The 19,710-nt window shown below is 46.0% G+C and overlaps 1 protein-coding gene across 2 annotated transcripts in view; it reads right to left on the bottom strand.

The window, feature by feature from the left end:
• Positions 1–19,710, bottom strand: part of LOC124797855 (semaphorin-1A) — a 909,059-nt gene that overhangs the window by 458,567 nt on the left and 430,782 nt on the right. For both annotated transcript variants that reach the window (XM_047260924.1, XM_047260925.1), the window contains exon 3: positions 19,610–19,706. In XM_047260924.1, the coding sequence (XP_047116880.1) occupies positions 19,610–19,706 (97 nt within the window). The remainder of the gene's footprint in view (positions 1–19,609; positions 19,707–19,710) is intronic.

Raw genomic sequence — 19,710 nt, 5'->3', positions numbered from 1 at the left:
GTTTTTTTTTTTTCTCAGGCAAATGTCAGAGAACCGAGAGTCGGGCATAGAGCATGCCTAGAAGGGGACTTCCATTTTTTCACCTGTCTTACACCTGAAAACAAACTCCCGAAAACCTTAGCAGCAACAGTGGGATCAAGCTCATTTTTAATTTATTTCTGAGCTCATATGCTCCAGACAAAAATAATCAGGCTTAGTGTGTGGATGAATACCTGTTATTACGTGTAACAAATTACAGGTGATGATTTGCTCGACATTTATACCGTTCAGTGATCGTTTCGTTAGGGTTCAAATGGCTCTGTGCACTATGGGACTCAACTGCTGAGGTCATCGGTTCCCTAGAACTTAGAACTACTTAAACCTAACTAACCTAAGGACATCACACACATCCACGCCTGAGGCAGGATTCGAACCTGCGCCCGTAGCGGTCGCGCGGTTCCAGACTGTAGCGCCTAGAACCGCTCGGCCATTCCGGCCGGCGTTTCGTTAGGGAAAGTCTATATATATGTTCTTGGCTATAGTTGTGGGATTGTTACGCTGCACTAAACACCCGTTTTGTTAAATAAACTACAGGGAGAGACTCATCAGAGAAATACGAAGGAGAACAAAACAGTACGACGCTACATGTGGCCAAGTCAAAGGTGCTGAGATCTCCGTGTAAGCCTCGGTCTTAATATTTTCCATGTTCGAGTTACACGCTCCAGTCATATTAATGTGAGCACCCCATATTTCTGACGTCAACGAGCAATAACCACTCACACACGGCAGGTGGCAGCAACAGCAGTGGATGGAATATATAGCGCGTCGAGAGGACGCGGAACACAGTGCAGTCGTTGTCGTAATGCGGAAACGAAGCGATTTATCTGACGCCCAAAAGGGCACGATCATTGGCTTTCTGGCCAACGGTGCACGCATTTCCGAAACTAGTTTGTAAACTGTTCGCGTACTGCCACGGTTAGAGTATCTGTTCATGGCAAAATGGCACAATCCAACACTGGCACCGAGGCAGATGTGGTGTATCATTGACCGTAGATAACAGGGGTGAACGTTAGTTTCGAAGACGTATACGGGCGAACAGACGTGCAACTGTTGAGCAACAGACCACTCAGATGAACCGAGGGGCTATCACCAGTGTCTCCTCAAGAACCGCTCAGCAAACGTTGTTGCGTATGGGCTTCCGCAACAAGGGCGTGGTTCGTGCACACACGCAGACTGCTGTCCATCGGCGACTAAGGCCGGAATTTGCACGCCAATACCGCAACTTGACGTTCAGTGACTGACAACAGGTGACCTTTCCAGATGAATGATGACCGTTCGCGTATACAGCGTAAGACGTCAGAAACCAAACACCCTGCAACAATCGTCGACCGGAGAAGGGAACGTTACGGTTTGGGGTACGTTTTCGTGGGATATCATGGGTGATTCCGTCATTCTCGGTGCGTGCTGCTCGCAACAGCTGCTGTTACGAAAGTACTCGAGCTAAGTCAGACGGAAGAATGAAGCGGTGAGAGTGGTCCACGGAACAGCGATGCAAAGGCTCGCTGCAAGCGTTATGAGGGCAAAGTGCATCAACCTAAGTATGCATGCATCTACCCTTGGGAACCACGACCACCCCTACATGCAGTTTGTTCTCCCACAGAACGATGGCGAACAGTGCAGCGTGCCACACAGCTCGCAGCCAAAGTGCGCAGTTCGACGAGCGCCAGGATGAGTTTCACGCACTCCCAGGGCCCTCAAGCTCTCGTATTCAAGCCCTATCGAGAATCTGTGGGTCCACCTCGCTATGACTGTTCACGTCATGGATCCTCAACCCAGAAATCAAGCGCAGCTGGTAACGACACTGGAGTCTGCTCCACATCCCCGCCAGCACGTTCCGGGAACTCGTCAGCTTCTTCCTGCACATCTCACAGTGGTCTGCGCTGCAAAAGGTAGCTGCTTCATCTCCCAGTACCTACTGCAGCCCACATCCCTCTGAATCCGTTTAGTGTATTCATCTCTTGGTCTCCCTCTACGATTTTTACCCTCCACGCTGCCCTCCAGCACTAAATTGTTGATCCCTTGATGCCTCACAATATGCCCTACCGGCCGATCCCTTCTTCTAGTCAAGTTGTGCCACAAATTTCTCTTCTCTCCAATTCCATTCAATACCTCCTCATTAGTTATGTGATCTACCCATTTAATCTTCAGCATTCTTCTGTAGCACCACATTTCGAAAGCTTCTATTCTCTTCTTGTCCAAACTATTTATAGTCCGTGTTTTACTTCCATACATGGCTACACTCCATACAAATACTTTCAGAAACGACTTCCTGACACTTAAATCTATACTCGTGGTTAACAAATTTCTCTTCTTCAGAAACGCTTTCCTTGCCATTGCCAGTCTACATTTTATATCCTCTCTACTTCGACCATCATCAGTTGTTTTACTCCCTAAATAGCAAAACTCCTTTACTACTTTAAGTGTCTCATTTCCTAATCTAATTCCCGCAGCATCACCCGATTTAATTCAACTACATTCCATTATTCTCGTTTTGCTTTTCACATCTACATCTACATTTATACTCCGCAAGCCACCCAACGGTGTGTGGCGGAGGGCACTTTACGTGCCACTGTCATTACCTCCCTTTCCTGTTCCAGTCGCGTATGGTTCGCGGGAAGAACGACTGTCTGAAAGCCTCCGTGCGCGCTCTAATCTCTCTAATTTTACATTCGTGATCTCCTCGGGAGGTATAAGTAGGGGGAAGCAATATATTCGATACCTCATCCAGAAACGCACCTTCTCGAAACCTGGCGAGCAACCTACACCGCGATGCAGAGCGCCTCTCTTGCAGAGTCTGCCACTTGAGTTTATTAAACATCTCCGTAACGCTATCACGGTTACCAAATAACCCTGTGACGAAACGCGCCGCTCTTCTTTGGATCTTCTCTATCTCCTCCGTCAGACCGATCTGGTACGGATCCCACACTGATGAGCAATACTCAAGTATAGGTCGAACGAGTGTTTTGTAAGCCACCTCCTTTGTTGATGGACTACATTTTCTAAGCACTCTCCCAATGAATCTCAACCTGGTACCCGCCTTACCAACAATTAATTTTATATGATCATTCCACTTCAAATCGTTCCGCACGCATACTCCCAGATATTTTACAGAAGTAACTGCTACCAGTGTTTGTTCCGCTATCATATAATCATACAATAAAGGATCCTTCTTTCTATGTATCCTCCTTTCAAGACACTATCCATTCCGTTCAGCTGCTCTTCCAGGTCCTCTGCTGTCTCTGACAGAATTACAACGTCAACGGCGAACCCCAAAGTTTTCATTTCTTCTCCATGGATTTTAATTCTAACTCCGAATTTTTCTTTTGTTTCCTTTACTGCTTACTGTTCGTACTAACAAGTATATATTCCTGTGAAGTTCACAGTATTTATATAGTCGTACAATAAATTCATCCTGATGGAATCTCCGTTTGAATTAATTACTGGCTAATTATTGGTAGCTACCCACAATCATATCGGGAGCGATACATTACCAATATACAGTACGACAGTGTTTCTAACTGGGAGTGACAGGGTCAGCACAAGTCGAATAGAGAGCACATCGGAGACTGTGTAATTGTGTACTCACAACATTAATTTAAGGACAGATTAACTTCAAAACTCACTGGAAAGATTTTGCCTAATATAGTGTATTTGTAAGACACCTAGATCACCGCTAACGGGCGAAGCGTCTGCTCCTAAGTATTAGTCTTAAGCGGGCATGAGAGGGCTGGCTGTTGCATGGTGACTATAGGCAAAATATTTCCTTAACCGATTCGACCTTGTTTGCAGACCACACGGAGCAGCGGGCAGCAGTCACGGATCTGGGTCTCCATCGCGGCACGTCATTCCTGCACTGATCTTCGTGTAATTGTTGTTGTTGTTGTTGTTGATGTGGTCTTCAGTCCTGAGACTGGTTTGATGCAGCTCTCCATGCCACTATCCTGTGCAAGCTTCTTCATCTCCCAGTACGTACTGCAGCCTACATCCTTCTGAATCTGCTTGGTGTATTCATCTCTTGGTCTCCCTCTACGATTTTTACCCTCCACGCTGCCCTCCAATGCTAAACTGGTGATCCCTTGATGCCTCAGAACATGTCCTACCAATCGATCCCTTCTTCTAGTCAAGTTGTGCCACAAACTTCTCTTCTCCCCAATCCTATTCAATACCTCCCCATTAGTTATGTGATCTACCCATCTAATCTTCAGCATTCTTCTGTAGCGCCACATTTCGAAAGCTTCTATTCTCTTCTTGTCTAAACTGTTTATCGTCCACGTTTCACTTCCATACATGGCTACACTCCATACACATACTTTCAGAAACGACTACCTTACAGTTAAAACTATACTCGATGTTAACAAATTTCTCCTCTTCAGAATCGCTTTCCTTGCCATTGCCAGTCTACATTTTATATCCTCTCTACTTCGACCATCATCAGTTATTTTGCTCCCCAAATAGCAAAACTCCTTTACTACTTTAAGTGTCTCATTTCCTAATCTAATTTCCTCAGCATCACCCTACTTAATTCGACTACATTCCATTATCCTCGTTTTGCTTTTGTTGATGTTCATCTTATATCCTCATTTCAAGACACTGTCCATTCCGTTCAACTGCTCTTCCAAGTCCTTTGCTGTGTCTGCTAATTGTAATTGCTAATCTTGAGGGGAAAAAAAGTGTCAACTTTCTCACATATTTTGCACATTTTCACTCAGAAATGTCTTACGGAATAATTTTATTGGATAACTAATCACTTAGGAAGAGAGTGTTGATTGCAAAAAAGCGAGCAGTAAGAATAATAAGTGTTCATCCACGAACGTCATCTAGTTATCTCTTCAGGGAACCATGCATTTAACTACGCTCTTACAATGGATATTTTCGCTAATGAAATTCGTCATAAATATCCACCAGAATTTGAGAAGAACAGTGATGTCCATACCTACAACACTAGAGGGAAAAAGACCTTTATCATGCACCGTTGAAGTTGCCAGTGGCACAGAAAGGATTTCAATATGCAATAACAGAATTTCTGATCATTTGCCCAATAATATAAAAGCCCACCAGGTAGCAAAGCAAATTTTAAACCTAAGCTAAACGCGTTTCTCTTGAAGAATTCCTTCTCTTCCATTGATAAATGTGTGTGTGTGTGTGTGTGTGTGTGTGTGTGTGTGTGTGTGTGTGTGTGTTTTTGCATGAGTAGGACTAAAAATAATATGTTCACAAATGGCTCTGAGCACTATGCGACTTAACTTCTGAGGTCATCAGTCGCCTAGAACTTGAAACTAATTAAACCTAACTAACCTAAGGACATCACACACATCCATGCCCGAGGCAGGATTCGAACCTGCGACCGTAGCGGTCGCACGGTTCCTGACTGTAGCGCCTAGAACTGCACGGCCACTCCGACCGGCAATATGTTCACAAATGTTAACACTAATTATTTATATATATTCTGTAAACTGACTCGTTTAACATCATTTCGATAAAAGAATCGTTAAAATTATCTATGGGACATGTAACTAACTTCTCACGTTAGACATCTTTCTACGCATGCTATAACTAGAGGGGGAGATGGTTGCTGTAGTAGTCGCTAACCCGAGTCGAGAAAGCATATACAGGGTGTCCCACAAATGATTTACACTGTTTGAACTTTAATAACTGGGGAGGTACCTATGATAACCTGATCCAATTGTGATTATATGGTGCTCTCATGGCTAGTCTGTGTAGCCATTCACTTTTTCTTTTGTTTATTTTCCGTTACCAGTAACTACACGTATTTAACAAGATGGCTGGAAACTGGTCTTTGAGTAAAAAAGTGGATTTTAAAATTTTATTGGAAGTGTGAAGACATGAAAGATGTGCAGAGACTATGGCGGGAAGACCTACATTTCCAGGTTGCTTCACACGGTGAATCGAAGATCCGGATAGGCACCTCGAATTTAATGAACAGATTTCAATAATGAACAGCTGACTAATATTTCTTCTTGGTGTGGTGAGGCAACGTTTTAACTGCATGGAACCATCAACCGCCATAACTGTTTGTATTGGGCAAAAGATAAACCCCATGTTATGGAAGAAAGAGCAGTTAATGTTCCTGAGTTATCGGTGGGGTGTGGTGTGTCAGAGGAATTGTAGGGTCATTCTTTTTTGGAGGAACAGTGACGGTGTAATGTACCTTACCATGATGCAGGAACGAACTGTAACAGCTGTTCAGCAACTGCACTGGGATGAATACGGCATTTTTCCGACAAGACAATGTACCGTAACTTTACCGACGTGCCGTGCGGCAATTCCTGGATGAAGCATTTGTTGAGAGCTAGATACACCGACGAGGAAGTATTGAGTTTCTACCCATATATCCTGATCTAAGGACACCGACTGCGCCACAAAGCCACGCACGCTGGATGACAGAGAGGCGACCGTGATTGCCGGTGACGGCATTCCAATGACAACCGTAACACATATGTGTGTTACTGTTCACAGCGTTGCAAACAGCCGGCCGTGGTGGCCGTGCGGTTCTAGGCACTTCAGTCCGGAACCGCGTGACTGCTACGTCGCAGGTTCGAATCCTGCCTCGGGCATGGATGTGTGTGATGTCCTTAGGTTAGTTACGTTTAAGTAGTCCTAAGTTCTAGGGGGCTGGTGACCTCAGATGTTGAGTCCCATAGTCCTCAGAGCCATTTGAACCATTTTCGTTGCAAACCCTGTATTGCTACCAATGGACGAAATCTTCAACAATGAAACATCAGTAATGTCGTGACCATCTGTGTGTCTTAAAATTCATAGTTTTTGTAATATCTGTTCTGGTCATTAAGATTCAAACTGTAAACTCCTTTTTAGGACACACTGTTTATGAGTAAAATCGAGTGTTAATCATGACAGCCCAATCTCTCTGGGCCATCACTAGTCGCAATCCCGTATCAGTCTTCCACTGCCTGACATCCTTCCACCGCCGCGTTAGGCTGCACGTCGTCTCGTTGCTACAATGACTCCCCCTTACTTTCTTTTCGGCATACGCACTTAGGCGACAATAGTCATAGGATATCGTCTCGGACCTCCTTTTGCCCAGCGTAGTGCAGCAACTGGGCGTGGCATCGACTCAACAAATCGTTGAAAGTCCACTGCAGACATACTGACCCATGCTGCCTCTATAGCCGACTATAACTGCGAAAGTGTCGCCTGTGCAGGAGTTTTTGTACGAACTGATTTCTCGATTATGTCCCATAAACGTTCGATGAGATTCATATCGGGCGATCTGGTGTCCAAATCATTCGCTCGAACTGTTCAGAATGCTCTTCCGAAGCGTAAACAACTGGGGCCAAGTGACATGGCGCATTGTCACCCATAAAAATTCAATCGTTGTTCGTGAACAACAGGTCTATGAATAGATAGAAATGGACTCCAAGTAGCCGAACATAACGATTTCCAGTCAATGATGGGTGCAGTTCGACCAGAGGACCCAGTCCATTCCATATAAACACAGTCAACACCATTATGGAGCCACCACCAGCCTGCACAGTGGCTTGCTGACAACATGGGTACATGGCTTTATGGGGTCTGCACTACACTAGAATCCTATCAACTCTAACAAACTGAAATCGCGATTCATCTGACCAGGCCACGGTGTCCCAGTCTTCTAGCGTCCAACTTACACGCTCACGAACCCTGGTGAGGCGCTGTTATTAGCAAAGGGACCGCCGTGGGTCGTCTGCTGCCATAACCCATTACCGCCAAATTTTGCCGCCCTGTTCTAACAGATACGTTCGTCATACGTTCCACATTGATTTTTGAGTGAGCCCTGTGTCGGCTCTCAACACATATCGCGCTGTAAAGGTTGTTCTGAGTCCATCCATTCCATCGTTAATTGATTCTTTCATATTTATCGTTATGCTGCGTACGGCGTACGATTCTGTTGAGATTCCCCTCTGGCGGCGTATCTGGTCTTATCGATCTTCGAGTCGTTGCTTCCTGTTAGCCTTGTGTAAGGGAATAAGATCTTTGGGGGGATGGCCGGTTGGTTGCCTAGCGGTGACGAGTCGGTCGGATGGTTTTTAAAATCGGGAATTAGAGAATATCGTACGATGAGACCGCGGCGTGGCGTGGCAGTGGAGAGTCGGCTGTTGTTCCGAGAAGCGGTGTGGTCTATCCTGGCGGTGCGAGACGAGTGGGACGAGTTGACGGGACAAGGCTGTAAGCTCTTGCTGTGAGCACCCGGGGCCCACGGCGGTGGTTCCGAGTCACTATTTGGTGGGAGCGGCAACGGATGTCTTCAAATTTTCCGTCTGGAGGCGGGAATGACGGACTAATAACTCGCCTAACCGGAGGAGTGGTATTTCGCCGCCGTGGGTGCAGAGAAGACGAGGGCTCCAGTGATAGAGCGCGCGGCTGCGTGACTGACCAGTTGGGTAATCTGGTGACATGTACACGGTCGGGTGTGAGGAACCTTTACATCGGAGTTCACCTGCTGTTTCTCTGATAAACTACAAGTAAAGTTGGCTAAAGGTTTAGATGTTAGTTGAAGAATTTTGGTTTGTGCAACTAGCGTCTTTTCTGCCTTGTGGCCTCCTGCGTTCGGGTTTCCTGTCCCTGTCGCCGGTGTATCTATAGACAGTAATTCCGCTTCTTATTAGTACTGCCCGGTAGGAAGCGTATTTTTGGGCAGGGATTATGGTTCCTGATTTGATTCCTCCTCCCCTGGCCTCCCGTGAGGTCGATGTGATTGCTGAATGTGAGGCGTTGTGGGTCTGTTAGCCCGCTTCTAGCCTGAGCATCCTTCGGGAGACAATTGTGGCCGGCCTTACACCCGGTCGGTTAATTATTTATATCCCAGGACATTTTGGTGGCAGGACATGGTATTAAAGTTGTTAGTTATTGTAAAATGTTAAATGGTTGTATTTTACTCTGATTGTTTTTTGTCCACTGTTTACAAACGTTAAGTTTGCCTTTCATTGGTGGGTTTTTAAAATTACGTGGCTTTAAAATTGTTAGTTATTGTAAAAGGTGAATGACTGTATCTTTACTTTGATTGTTTTAATCTACTTGGCATCCTTTGAAAATGCTAGTTCTGCTTCCCTGTTAGCGAGCCCCTGTAATTTAATATCTTGTTGTACCAAAGTTTAAAAGAAGTTGGCTCCCTACATGTTCAGTAGCGAAATTGAATGCAAATTGGTGTTTTTTTGTTTCATTACTTGCAAAGTTTTAATTTTGTTATTAAATGCTTTATCAAAGTCTGTTTTAAGTAAAATGGCTGGGCCGTTAATTGTAAAGTAAATTGTTTTGAAAAGGCACTCATGCCTACTAGTTTTTTGGATCTGTTCCTGGTCAAGTGATAAAGAAATGACTTTTAATGGTTGAAGTAATCAATAAAGAAATTGTAAATTGCAACTCGACAGTAACCAACTAACTTTGGCCCCGTTTTTCAGCTGGGGGTTTTCCTTGATTAATCGTGACACCCGTCTCACTGAGGTTATTTCTCGCAATCTTGCTTGTCTGCTTGCACTGACTGACAACTCTACGCAAACGCAGCTGCTCCCGGTCGTTAAGTATGCACTGCCCTTTTATAGCTTGTGAACGCGGTACCACCGCCATCCGCACATGTGCATATCGCTGTCCCCTTGGCGAATACCTTCCTTACCGTGTCACGTGCCCGCATCACCACAGGGCGGCAGTCAGTCCACCGGTGCGCAACGGGCATAATGCTTTGCCTCATAAGTGTGTAATCTGGCATAGGCGCATGGCTGACAAGAGTATTACACTGTTCTTGAGCACCCAAGTCGGCCACGCTGAGAAGCAATCGTTCTCTGATCTGACAGTAGTTCAACGCACTCAAGCTAGTTTCCGGCCAAGTGAAGCGAGTTTCTAGCCCCTTGCCGAAACGGGGAGGGAGCTTTTCTCGGTGCGAGCTGCTGGCAACAGCTGCTGTTACGAAAGCACTCGAACTAAGTCAGACGGAAGAATGAAGCGGCGAGAGTGGCCTACGGAACAGCGATGCAAAGGCTCGCTGCAAGCGTTGCGCCTCGCGCTGGAAGGTGCGTAATTTCTTCCGGCCAAGTGTTCCCTGACAGACACACAATTGCGGCTGTAACTGTCTGTATTCCTCGGGCGGCGCAGGGCGTCGTGAATAAGTGAGGCCGCCGTGGAAACACAATATGCAGCGCGGCGCGCCCGCTCTCGCCGCTGCAGGGCGGAAATTGCTCAGTGGCTCAAGTTGGACGGACCGCAGGCTGTCAGTGCGCGTTAATAATGCAGCCGCCGCGGTCGGCTGCCGGCAGGTATCTGCAATAATGGAAGCGCTGCTGCCCAGGTGCGTCGCTGCCACCCGCCGCCAGGGATCCAGTCTCCAGGCTCAGCTGCGCCCGCCCACGACAGCGGTTTTCCACGACAATATTCAGCGTAACATACCTGTCCGCCGTGCTGTCTTTCTAGGTATCCTTCCAGCACTTACGTACACAGTAAACTTCACTGAGGGCAAAATTATCATCTTAACTACAGCGTGCCTGACTATGAAAAAGATAGTTGTCACCAACAGAGGGAAAAAAACTTAATGCTCAAATGATTTGTGATTTGAGGCGTCTAAAACAACATATTATACAGAGTGGTCCATTGATCGTGACCAGGCCAAATATCTCACGAAATAAGCGTCAAACGAAAAAACTACAAAGAATGAAACTTGTCTAGCTTGAAGGGGGAAACCAGATGGCGCTATGATTGGCCCGCTACATGGCGCTGCCATACGTCAAGCGGATACCAACAGCGTTTTTTTTTTTTTTTTTTTTCAATAGCAACCCCCATTTTTATTACATATTCGTGTAGTACGTATTTTAATTTAGAAAACCTACCTGTTACCAACTGTTCGTCTAAAATTGTGAGCCATATATTTGTGACTATTAGAGCGTCATCTATCACAAAGCGAAAACAGTGGCCCAACTAAAACATTCGTATTTCTTTACGTACTACACGAATATGTAATAAAAAATGGGGGTTCCTATTTTTTTTTTTTTAAAAAAAGAACGCAGTTGATATCCGTTTGACCTGTGGCAGCGCCATCTAGCGGGCCAACCATAGCGCCATCTGGTTTCCCCCTTCAAGCTAGAAGAGTTTCGTTCTTTGTAGTTTTTCGTCTGATGCTTATTTCGTGAGATATCTGGCCCGGTCACTATCAATGGTCCACCCTGTATTACCACATATTACAGAAATATACCCATGTTAAAAAATATATGTAAAGAAACCACAACACCCTGAACGACTACACATTGGGCGTTCATATTCACAGGACACGTATATCAGTAGGCCTATGTTCTGCAGAAACAGTTAGCATTTCAGTCACCTCGGTTTAACATGTGTCCTGTTGCTTAGTAGGCACAGGGTCCGCCAAGGGCCCTGATAACTTGTTCCGTGCATGATGGCGTCGGCGCATTTAAGGCGCGATTGGTGTATTGTAGTATAGCCATCCATGTTGCATCCATCTGGTTCCGAAGTTCATCTGTGGAGGTTGGCAATGGATCACTGAGCTGCACCCATAGTTTCACCATACGCCACACATTTTCGACAGGTGACACGTCTGGTCATATGACGGGCCTGGGCAGAAGGCTGAGATCCTCTAACACCAGGAAGGCACGAGTTCGTGCAGCAACATTTGGTCGTACATTGTATTGCTGAAAAATGGCATTTGGGGTGTTGCGCAGAAATGGTATGGCTATGGGTCGCACGGTGTCATTCACTTAGGTCACACTGTCCATAGTGCCGTGGACACGCACCAACTGTTATTTGTTGTTGTACCCAATAGTATCTCGCATCGTAAGGCCTTGAGTTGGCCCTGCATGTCTTATGCGAATGCAGTCATTGTGATGCCGCTACCCCGGTCTACGGCGACCCAAAATACGGCCATCATTTTCATTTAGAAAACCAGAATTCGTCCGAAAAGAGTATCTGATGCCATTCCTGTCCCCAGTGACGTCGTTCTACACACCATTGCCGTTAAGTATGTTTCTGCACATTCGTCGAAACTGGGAGGAGAAGTGGACGACGCGCACGTAACCCATTCCGTAATAAACGACTACGGACTGTCATCCCTGATAGTGTACAATGTGTTACGCTATTCCACTGTTGCGCCAGAGCCTAGGAGGACTCAGATTTGTCCTGCAGTGCCATTAGGATGAGGTGTCGATCTTCTCGGGGGAAAGGGGGTGGGGGGTTGTCTGGGTGGTACGACCTGACCCATTTCGTATTCTACGGCCTCCCGTGAACCATTCTACACACCCGTTACACCGTTACACTGGTGAAACATTTCGTCCCACACGAGCAGTAGCTACGCGGATGGATGCATCCTTCACATTCTCTCTTGCCAACAATGCACCTTCTTTCAAAGTCACCTATTTGACAGTACGGTTCGCTAATACGTCTGCGAGGCATCCTACACGTCTGCTAGAGTGACACTCACCCATTACCTTCGGTTTATAGCGACAACGAGAGCCGCACGCACATTTTACTGGTAGATGGTGTTGTGTCGCGATATCAATGATGACTTTGAACCAGCGAGCCGACGTAGTTCAAATGCTAATCATTTCTGCAGAACATACCAATGTACATGTCCTGCGAATATCTCTAGCCGTTCAAAGTGATCTGTTTTTTTGTGTGTATTCCATGAGCCTTTGAATGATGCATGATATCTCCTCCAGCAGCTGAGACGCTCATACGTTAGTGACGCAAGACTGAAATCCACCAGACAAACACCCACTGGTACTCTATATTATTCGAAGTTAAACACCGGACTTCAAATTCTCAATCGCCACCTCAGTTTCTGTACATTATTTCAAGCATCTCTTAATGGCGAGTCAAATGTTTCCCTAATTGGTTTTATTTTTACTTTTATGTAAATCATTTAATTTCAAGTTTTTCTCAGAAAGCGAGAAAAATATTAAAATGTACATCGCTAGTCTAAGACTTTACAACCTATGCTTTTTTCCCGAAACTAGATCTCCTGTTGGTCAATTCGACATACTGTCTATTTCCCACTCTTCGTTTGCAGTAAAAATTCAGACAAAAATCCATTGTGTAATTTCTAGAAAGCCTCTATTTCGCTCCGATCGAACATATGACCAATTAAGGAAACCTTTGGAAAGGGGAGGAACAGCTCTACGAATATCAAGAACTCAAATAATAAGCCAATACTAAGCTCAGGAGAAGGTCTGAAAGACGAAACGAATACAAAAAAAGGCTCAAAGGAAACGAATCTGAAGGCAATATAATAAAAAGCGAAAAAGAATTCGACAACATTGGGAGACCAAAATCGAAACAAGGCCCCTAGAGTAGCTAACAATCCCTCACGATCATTGAGAGTCTTGGAAGAGTCAGCAATGACAAAACTATGCCACCTGGTGTGTAAGGTAAATGGGGGCAAGTCAAATAGTCACAGACTTCAAGAAGAATATAATAATTCCTATTCCGAGGAAAGTTGAGGTTTGCAGATGATATTGCAGCTGTTTCCGAGACAGCTATGGACTTCGTAGATAGTTGAAAGTAATGGATAGTGTCTATAGGAGACACAATATGATGAACAATAACAAAAGTGAAACTAGGGTAATGGAAATTAATCTAACAATATTAGCAATTCTGAGATAATAAGACTAGGAAATGAGACACTAAAAGTGATAATGAGTTCTGTTATTCGGGCAGTTTAATAACATGATAGTCGAAGTAGAGGGGATATAAAATTCAGATTGGTAACAGCAAGAAAAGGGTTTCTGAACAAGAGAAACTTGTTAAGATCGAATATAAATTTAAATATTAGAAAGCGCTTTCTGAGTGTATTCGCCTAAAATTTATGGTGCAATCTGACTAAAAGAAAGGATAAATCTGTGGGTCACATTCTATGCGTCAAGGAACCGTGGGTTTTGTATTACAGGAAGTGTTCTTTTGTCCACAACCATAGCCAGTTTTCCATTAGCTCCAAAATTGAAAACAGGGCTGTCACCAAGAAAAAATATACAGTTAAGTGACTGATAACACTTGCTCTCTAAAGGTGGTAAATACCTGCTACTTCCGCTACTCCTGACACACGACAACCAGGCTGTAAAGATCCTAAATGTAAATCCCGTCCACAGGACGTGGCAGACTCATCGGAGCCGAACGACCGCCGTACCATCCTATGCCAATGGCGTCACTGGTTGCGGTATGGAGGGGCGTGCGGTCAGCAGACCGCTTCCCCTGGCAGTTGGTCAGTTTTCATGACTGGAGCCGCTACTACTATGTCAAGTAGCTACTCCGCTGGCATCAAGAGGCTGCGTGCACACCGTTTCAGTCCTCCCACCAAGGAAAAATCCTTGGTAGTACCAGGAATCGAACTTGGGTGCTCAGCATGGCAGCCATCTACCTGACCACTCGGCTACGGAGGCGGACAGTCTGTGAACATCGTCCTATGAAATTTCACGCCCCACTTTTCACTTCGAGGACCAAGAACTACGTTTCATAAGCTGCTTCTATCTCTTAATAACAATAGAAATGTTTTCGAAATAAATCTCCTTCAGACACTCAACTATTCGGACCATAACTGGGCTTTGTTGTTCGGTGGCTCTAGCGAGACATGCGCAGCACGGTTGTTTGGCCACAGTGGTGGCGTATGTGATATCTGGCGTGGATCCTACCCTACAAACATACTGCAGCACAAGAAGCGGCTGACAATTGTAGCTTCTGCAGAAAAAGTAGATCTACCTGGAAAGCAAAATGCACTAAAAAAACGTACCATGAAGCAATTATACGAAACGGACGGAAATTAGTCGATGTGATGTGCAAGTGCAGTCAAACAAGTGATTACAATTTCAGAAAAATTGGATGAATCTATTCAAGAGATTAAGTTTCACAAATTGAGCAAGTCAGTAACGCGTTTGTCCACCTTTGGCCCGTATGGAAGCAGTTAATTCGGCTTGGCATTGATTGACAGAGTTGTTGGGTATCCTCCGGATGGATATCGTGCCAATTTCTCTCCATCTGGAGAGTTAGATCGTCACAAATCCAAGCTGATTCGAGGGCCCTGCCCATAATGCTCCAAACGTTCTCAATTGGGCAGAGATCCGGAGACCTTGCTGGGTGTAAGGTAGCGTTCGGAATGCACAAACGCAAGCAGTAGAAACTCTCGCCGTGGACGGTCGGGAATTATCTTGCTGAAATGTATGCCCAGGATGTCTTGCCACGAAAGGAAAGAAAACGGGGCGCAGAATATCGTCGACGTATCGCTACGCTGTAAGGATGTTTCCTATGAAATGAAATAGCACCCCAGATCATCACTCCCAGAGGGTCGGGCCGCTTGAGGGGCTACAGTCAGGTAGGGATCCGACCACTGTACAGGGCGTCTACAGATACATCTTCCGCCTGGAATCTCGTTCACTGTCAGAATTGACAGAATTTGGTATGATATGCTTCAGGAGAACATGTAACAACTGTATCAAGTAATGCACAGCCGAATAACTGTTTACATGTGGGCCAGAGGTGGACCAACGCGTTATTGAGTTGCTCTATTTGTGAAGCTCTTTGTCTAGAATAAATCATCCAGTTTCCCTGAAGCTGCACTCATTTGTTTGTACACACATCAAAAAAAGTTTTAAATCACCTCGGTTCCGAGAGTTCCAGAACCTGCACAGAAAATTGCAACAGAGATCAATATAAACATCATTTCCGCCCTTTTCATAGCTCATAAAAACCACACACTGCATGTTGTACCACCATACAGCGAGACCTTCAGAGATGGTAACCCAGATTACTGCACATACCGGTACGTCTAATACCCACACAGTAGGACGTCCTCTTCCACTGATGCATGCCTGTATTCGTCGTGCCATACTATCCACAAGTTCATCAAGGCACTGTTCGTCCAATTCACCCACTCCTAAACAGCGATTCGGCGTAGATCCCTCTGAGTGGTTGGTGGATCACATCGTCCATAAACGGCCCTTCTCAATTCAGCCCACGCATGTTCGATAGGGTTCATGTCTGGAGAACATGCTGGCCACTCCAGTTACCCTGAAGGAAGTCATTCACAAGATGTGCGCGATGGGGGCGCGAACTGTCCATAAAGAAGTATTCCTCGCCAATATGCTGCCGATATGGACGCACTATCGGTACAGCCGTTACGGCGCCTTGCATGACCGCCACCGGCGTACGTCGGCCCCACATAATGCCACCCCAAAGCAGCAGGGAACCTCCACCTTGCTGCACTCGTTGGACAGTGTGGGCCGGCCGGTGTGGCCGTGCGGTTCTAGGCGCTTCAGTCTGGAACCGCGTGGCCGCTACGGTTGCAGGTTCGAACCCTGTCTCGGGCACGGATGTGTGTGATGTCTTTAGGTTAGTTAGGTTTAAGTAGTTTTAAGTTCTAGGCGACTGATGACCTCAGAAGTTAAGTCGCATATTGCTCAGAGCCATTTTTTTGGACAGTGCGTCTAAGGCGTTCAGCCTGACCGGGTTGCCTCCAAACACGTCTGCGACGATTGTCTGGTTGAAGGCATATGCGACACTCATCAGTGAAGAGAACGTGATGCCAATATTGAGCGGTCCCTTCGGCATGTTGTTGGGCCCATCTGTACCGCGCTGCATGGTGGTGTGGTTGCAAAGATGGACCTCGTTCTGGAAAATGGCTCTGAGCACTATGGGACTTAACAGTTGTGGTCATCAGTCCCCTAGAACGTAGAACTACTTAAACCTAACTAACCTAAGGACATCACACACATCCATGCCCGAGGCAGGATTCGAACCTGCGACAGTAGGAGGCGCACGGTTCCGGACTGCGCGCCTAGAACCGCGAGACCACCGCAGCCGGCGGACCTCGCTCTGGACATCGGGAGTGAAGTGCGCATCATGAAGCCTATTGCGCTCAGTTTGAGTCGTAACACGACGTCCTGTGGCTGCATGAGAAGCATCATTCAACATGGTGGCGTTGCTGTCAGGGTTCCTCCGAGCAATAATCCATACGTAGCGGTCATCCACTGCAGTAGTAGCCCTTGGGCGGCCTGAGCGAGACATGTCATCGACAGTTCTTGTCTCTCTGTATCTACTTCGTGCCGAACAAATCGCTTTGGTTCGCTCCGAGACGCCTGGATACTTCCCTTGTTGAGAGCCTTTCCTGACACAAAGTAACAATGCGGACGCGATCTAACAGCGGTATTGACCGTCTAAGCATGGTTGGAGTACAGAAAACACGAATTGTGTTCCTCCTTCCCGGTGGAATGACTGGAACTGATTGGCTGTCGGATCCCCTCCTTGTAATAGGCGCTGTAGGTTGTTATATCTTTGGGTGGGTTTCCTGTTCCACTCCCAAATGAAAGAAAGGAGAAAATGATTGCCTGTATACCTCTGTATGAGCCCTACTTTTCCTTATTTCGTACCCATAGCTCACACACGATTGAACGTGCAGTTGGTCCCTAAGGCACTATAACGATCCGGTTACATTCGCCATACATTTACATATTTATACCGCGGCAAAATGTCAGATCAAAACGTGGTACTGAAATGATGAATTGAAAATGTTTGCTGTGTGATCGGATAAGAGCAGGAGGTAGGGAAAAATCCTCTAGTTAATTTTGTTTGGAAAATTAGTTAGATGTTAAGCCGCCACGTAACATCACATCCCGGGGAATAAATAACTGCACAGAGAACGCGTGTGTAGTCGAGGCGAGAACACAAAGAGTCAGGGTCGACAGGTGCTGTTGACGTACCATTGTAAAAACTTGATTAAAACGTCGTACATACCAGTTTTTGTATTTTGTCCGTTCCTGAATAACGCACGAGGGGCGTGCAATAAATAATGTAGCATTTTTTTCTCGGCAAATTTCGCTTTAAAAAATGCGGAATTTCTTGTGGGACGTCGTGGAATATCCCCGCTTACGCCCCTGTAGTTTCATGAACTTTCGATAGGTGGCGGCGCTATACGTAGCCTTCAAAATGGTGTCTGTAACAGAGGTGTGTTCCAAGCAGACAGCTGTCACTGAGTTTCTTTTGTCGAAAAACCAAAGCATCGCAGGTATTCACATGCGCTTGCAGAATGTCTATGGAGACTTGACAGCGAACAAAAGCACGGTGAGTTGTTGGGCGAGGTGTCCGTCATCACTGCACCAAGATCGCGCAAACCTGTCCGATCTTCCGCGTGCCGGCCGGCGGCACACAGCTGTCACTCCTACAATTCTGGAACGTGCGGACGCTCTCATTCGAGGTGATCGACGGATCACAATCAAACCTCGCTCTCTGTTGGTAGTCCACCGTTCTTCCTCATGCCCCCCTACAGATCGGATCTCAGATCTTCCGATTTCCATCTGTTTGGCTCAATGACGGATGCATTCCGAGGGAAGCATTACGTGGATGATTGGGAGGTTATTGATGCAACAAAATGTGGCTCCAACATCGACCAGTAAAGTGGTAACATGAGGACACACAAGCCTTCCCAATAAGGTGGCGTAAGGCCGTCGCAGTTAACGGAGATTATGTCGTAAAACAGGGTTTTGTCGTAAAATAAGGGTTTTGAATAAAACGAACCTGCTTTCAGAAAAAAATGTGTTGCATAACTTATTAAACGGCCTTCGCAATATTAATCAACATTTGGTCTGTGGAATACAACTCCCTATGGGGTTTTATGACCATTTCAGCATAAACGAAGCAACTTTTTCGGGACTAGAGGCCAAGAAAAAATAAAGACTAAAATACGGTACTACGCTGTCATCATAATGGTCGTAAGGCGAAATTTGGTGGACAGTAACTACGGCAAATAAAAAAAATTATTCACAGTTTTCGGCAAAAACAAAAAACAACTTTTTTAAAATTCAGTATTTCAAAACTTTTTACTGCGAGTCTGCTGATAATCCCGCACCTTAGTGAGCAATTGAGCTTTTTACATTTATGACAATTTAACTTAAATAAGGCGATTAGCGAAATAAATGGACCAGATTTTACAATTCTATTGCACTGTTGTTTAAGCTGAAAGAAGCATGATTATAAACTTAGCTACCCTAACTTCAAATGGTTCTAAGAGTGAGCAGCGAAAAATTTCGGAAAATCCAGTAACACTGACCAGGATACCTCGTTCATCTGACATTTAATGACGCAAATTCTTAATTAAAAGTGAACGAACAGAAGCTTGAAACCATCCCTGCTGCAGCTACCCACGCTTAGTCCGTTGAATATACGGCGCGTCTGTTACGTTTTCTACAACGCACTCCTCAGTCGTAACAAACGACACTTGATTTCCAACGGGCCTTACAAGTAGTTCCAGCACAGCAGGAACTCGCAACGCCGCTACCCCAGATGTCTATCCCCGACTCTCGCCCAACTGCCCCTCGTAGCTACGAGTATGCGACACTGGCGAATCTGAAGGCTGAAATGAGCGACTCTACTCCCAGGTATTGGCCTCTTCGCAACGCCGCAGGCGGCGCTCTCGTCGCACGCGAAACATCCTGTACCGGAATTAACTGAAACTGGACACGTGAAAGCGCATCCCACTGAGGCATTACCTGTGGTTCTGGGGCCGCTCGTGTAGATGTGGGAATAGAAGTGTAAGCCGACGGGGTACGCTGTAGCACCATACACGGCGAGTACTCACCTCCCTCCGACGAGTAGCGAAGTGCCGTCCCGCAGCACTCGCAGGAAGTAGTCGGGGTAAGTCTCGTTGCCCGCGAAGCGGAACACCTCTTCGGCCCCTGC

This window comes from Schistocerca piceifrons, chromosome 5 (genome assembly GCF_021461385.2).
Source record: "Schistocerca piceifrons isolate TAMUIC-IGC-003096 chromosome 5, iqSchPice1.1, whole genome shotgun sequence".
Lineage (NCBI taxonomy): Eukaryota > Metazoa > Arthropoda > Insecta > Orthoptera > Acrididae > Schistocerca > Schistocerca piceifrons.
This window is presented reverse-complemented; position numbering and strand designations above follow the sequence as displayed.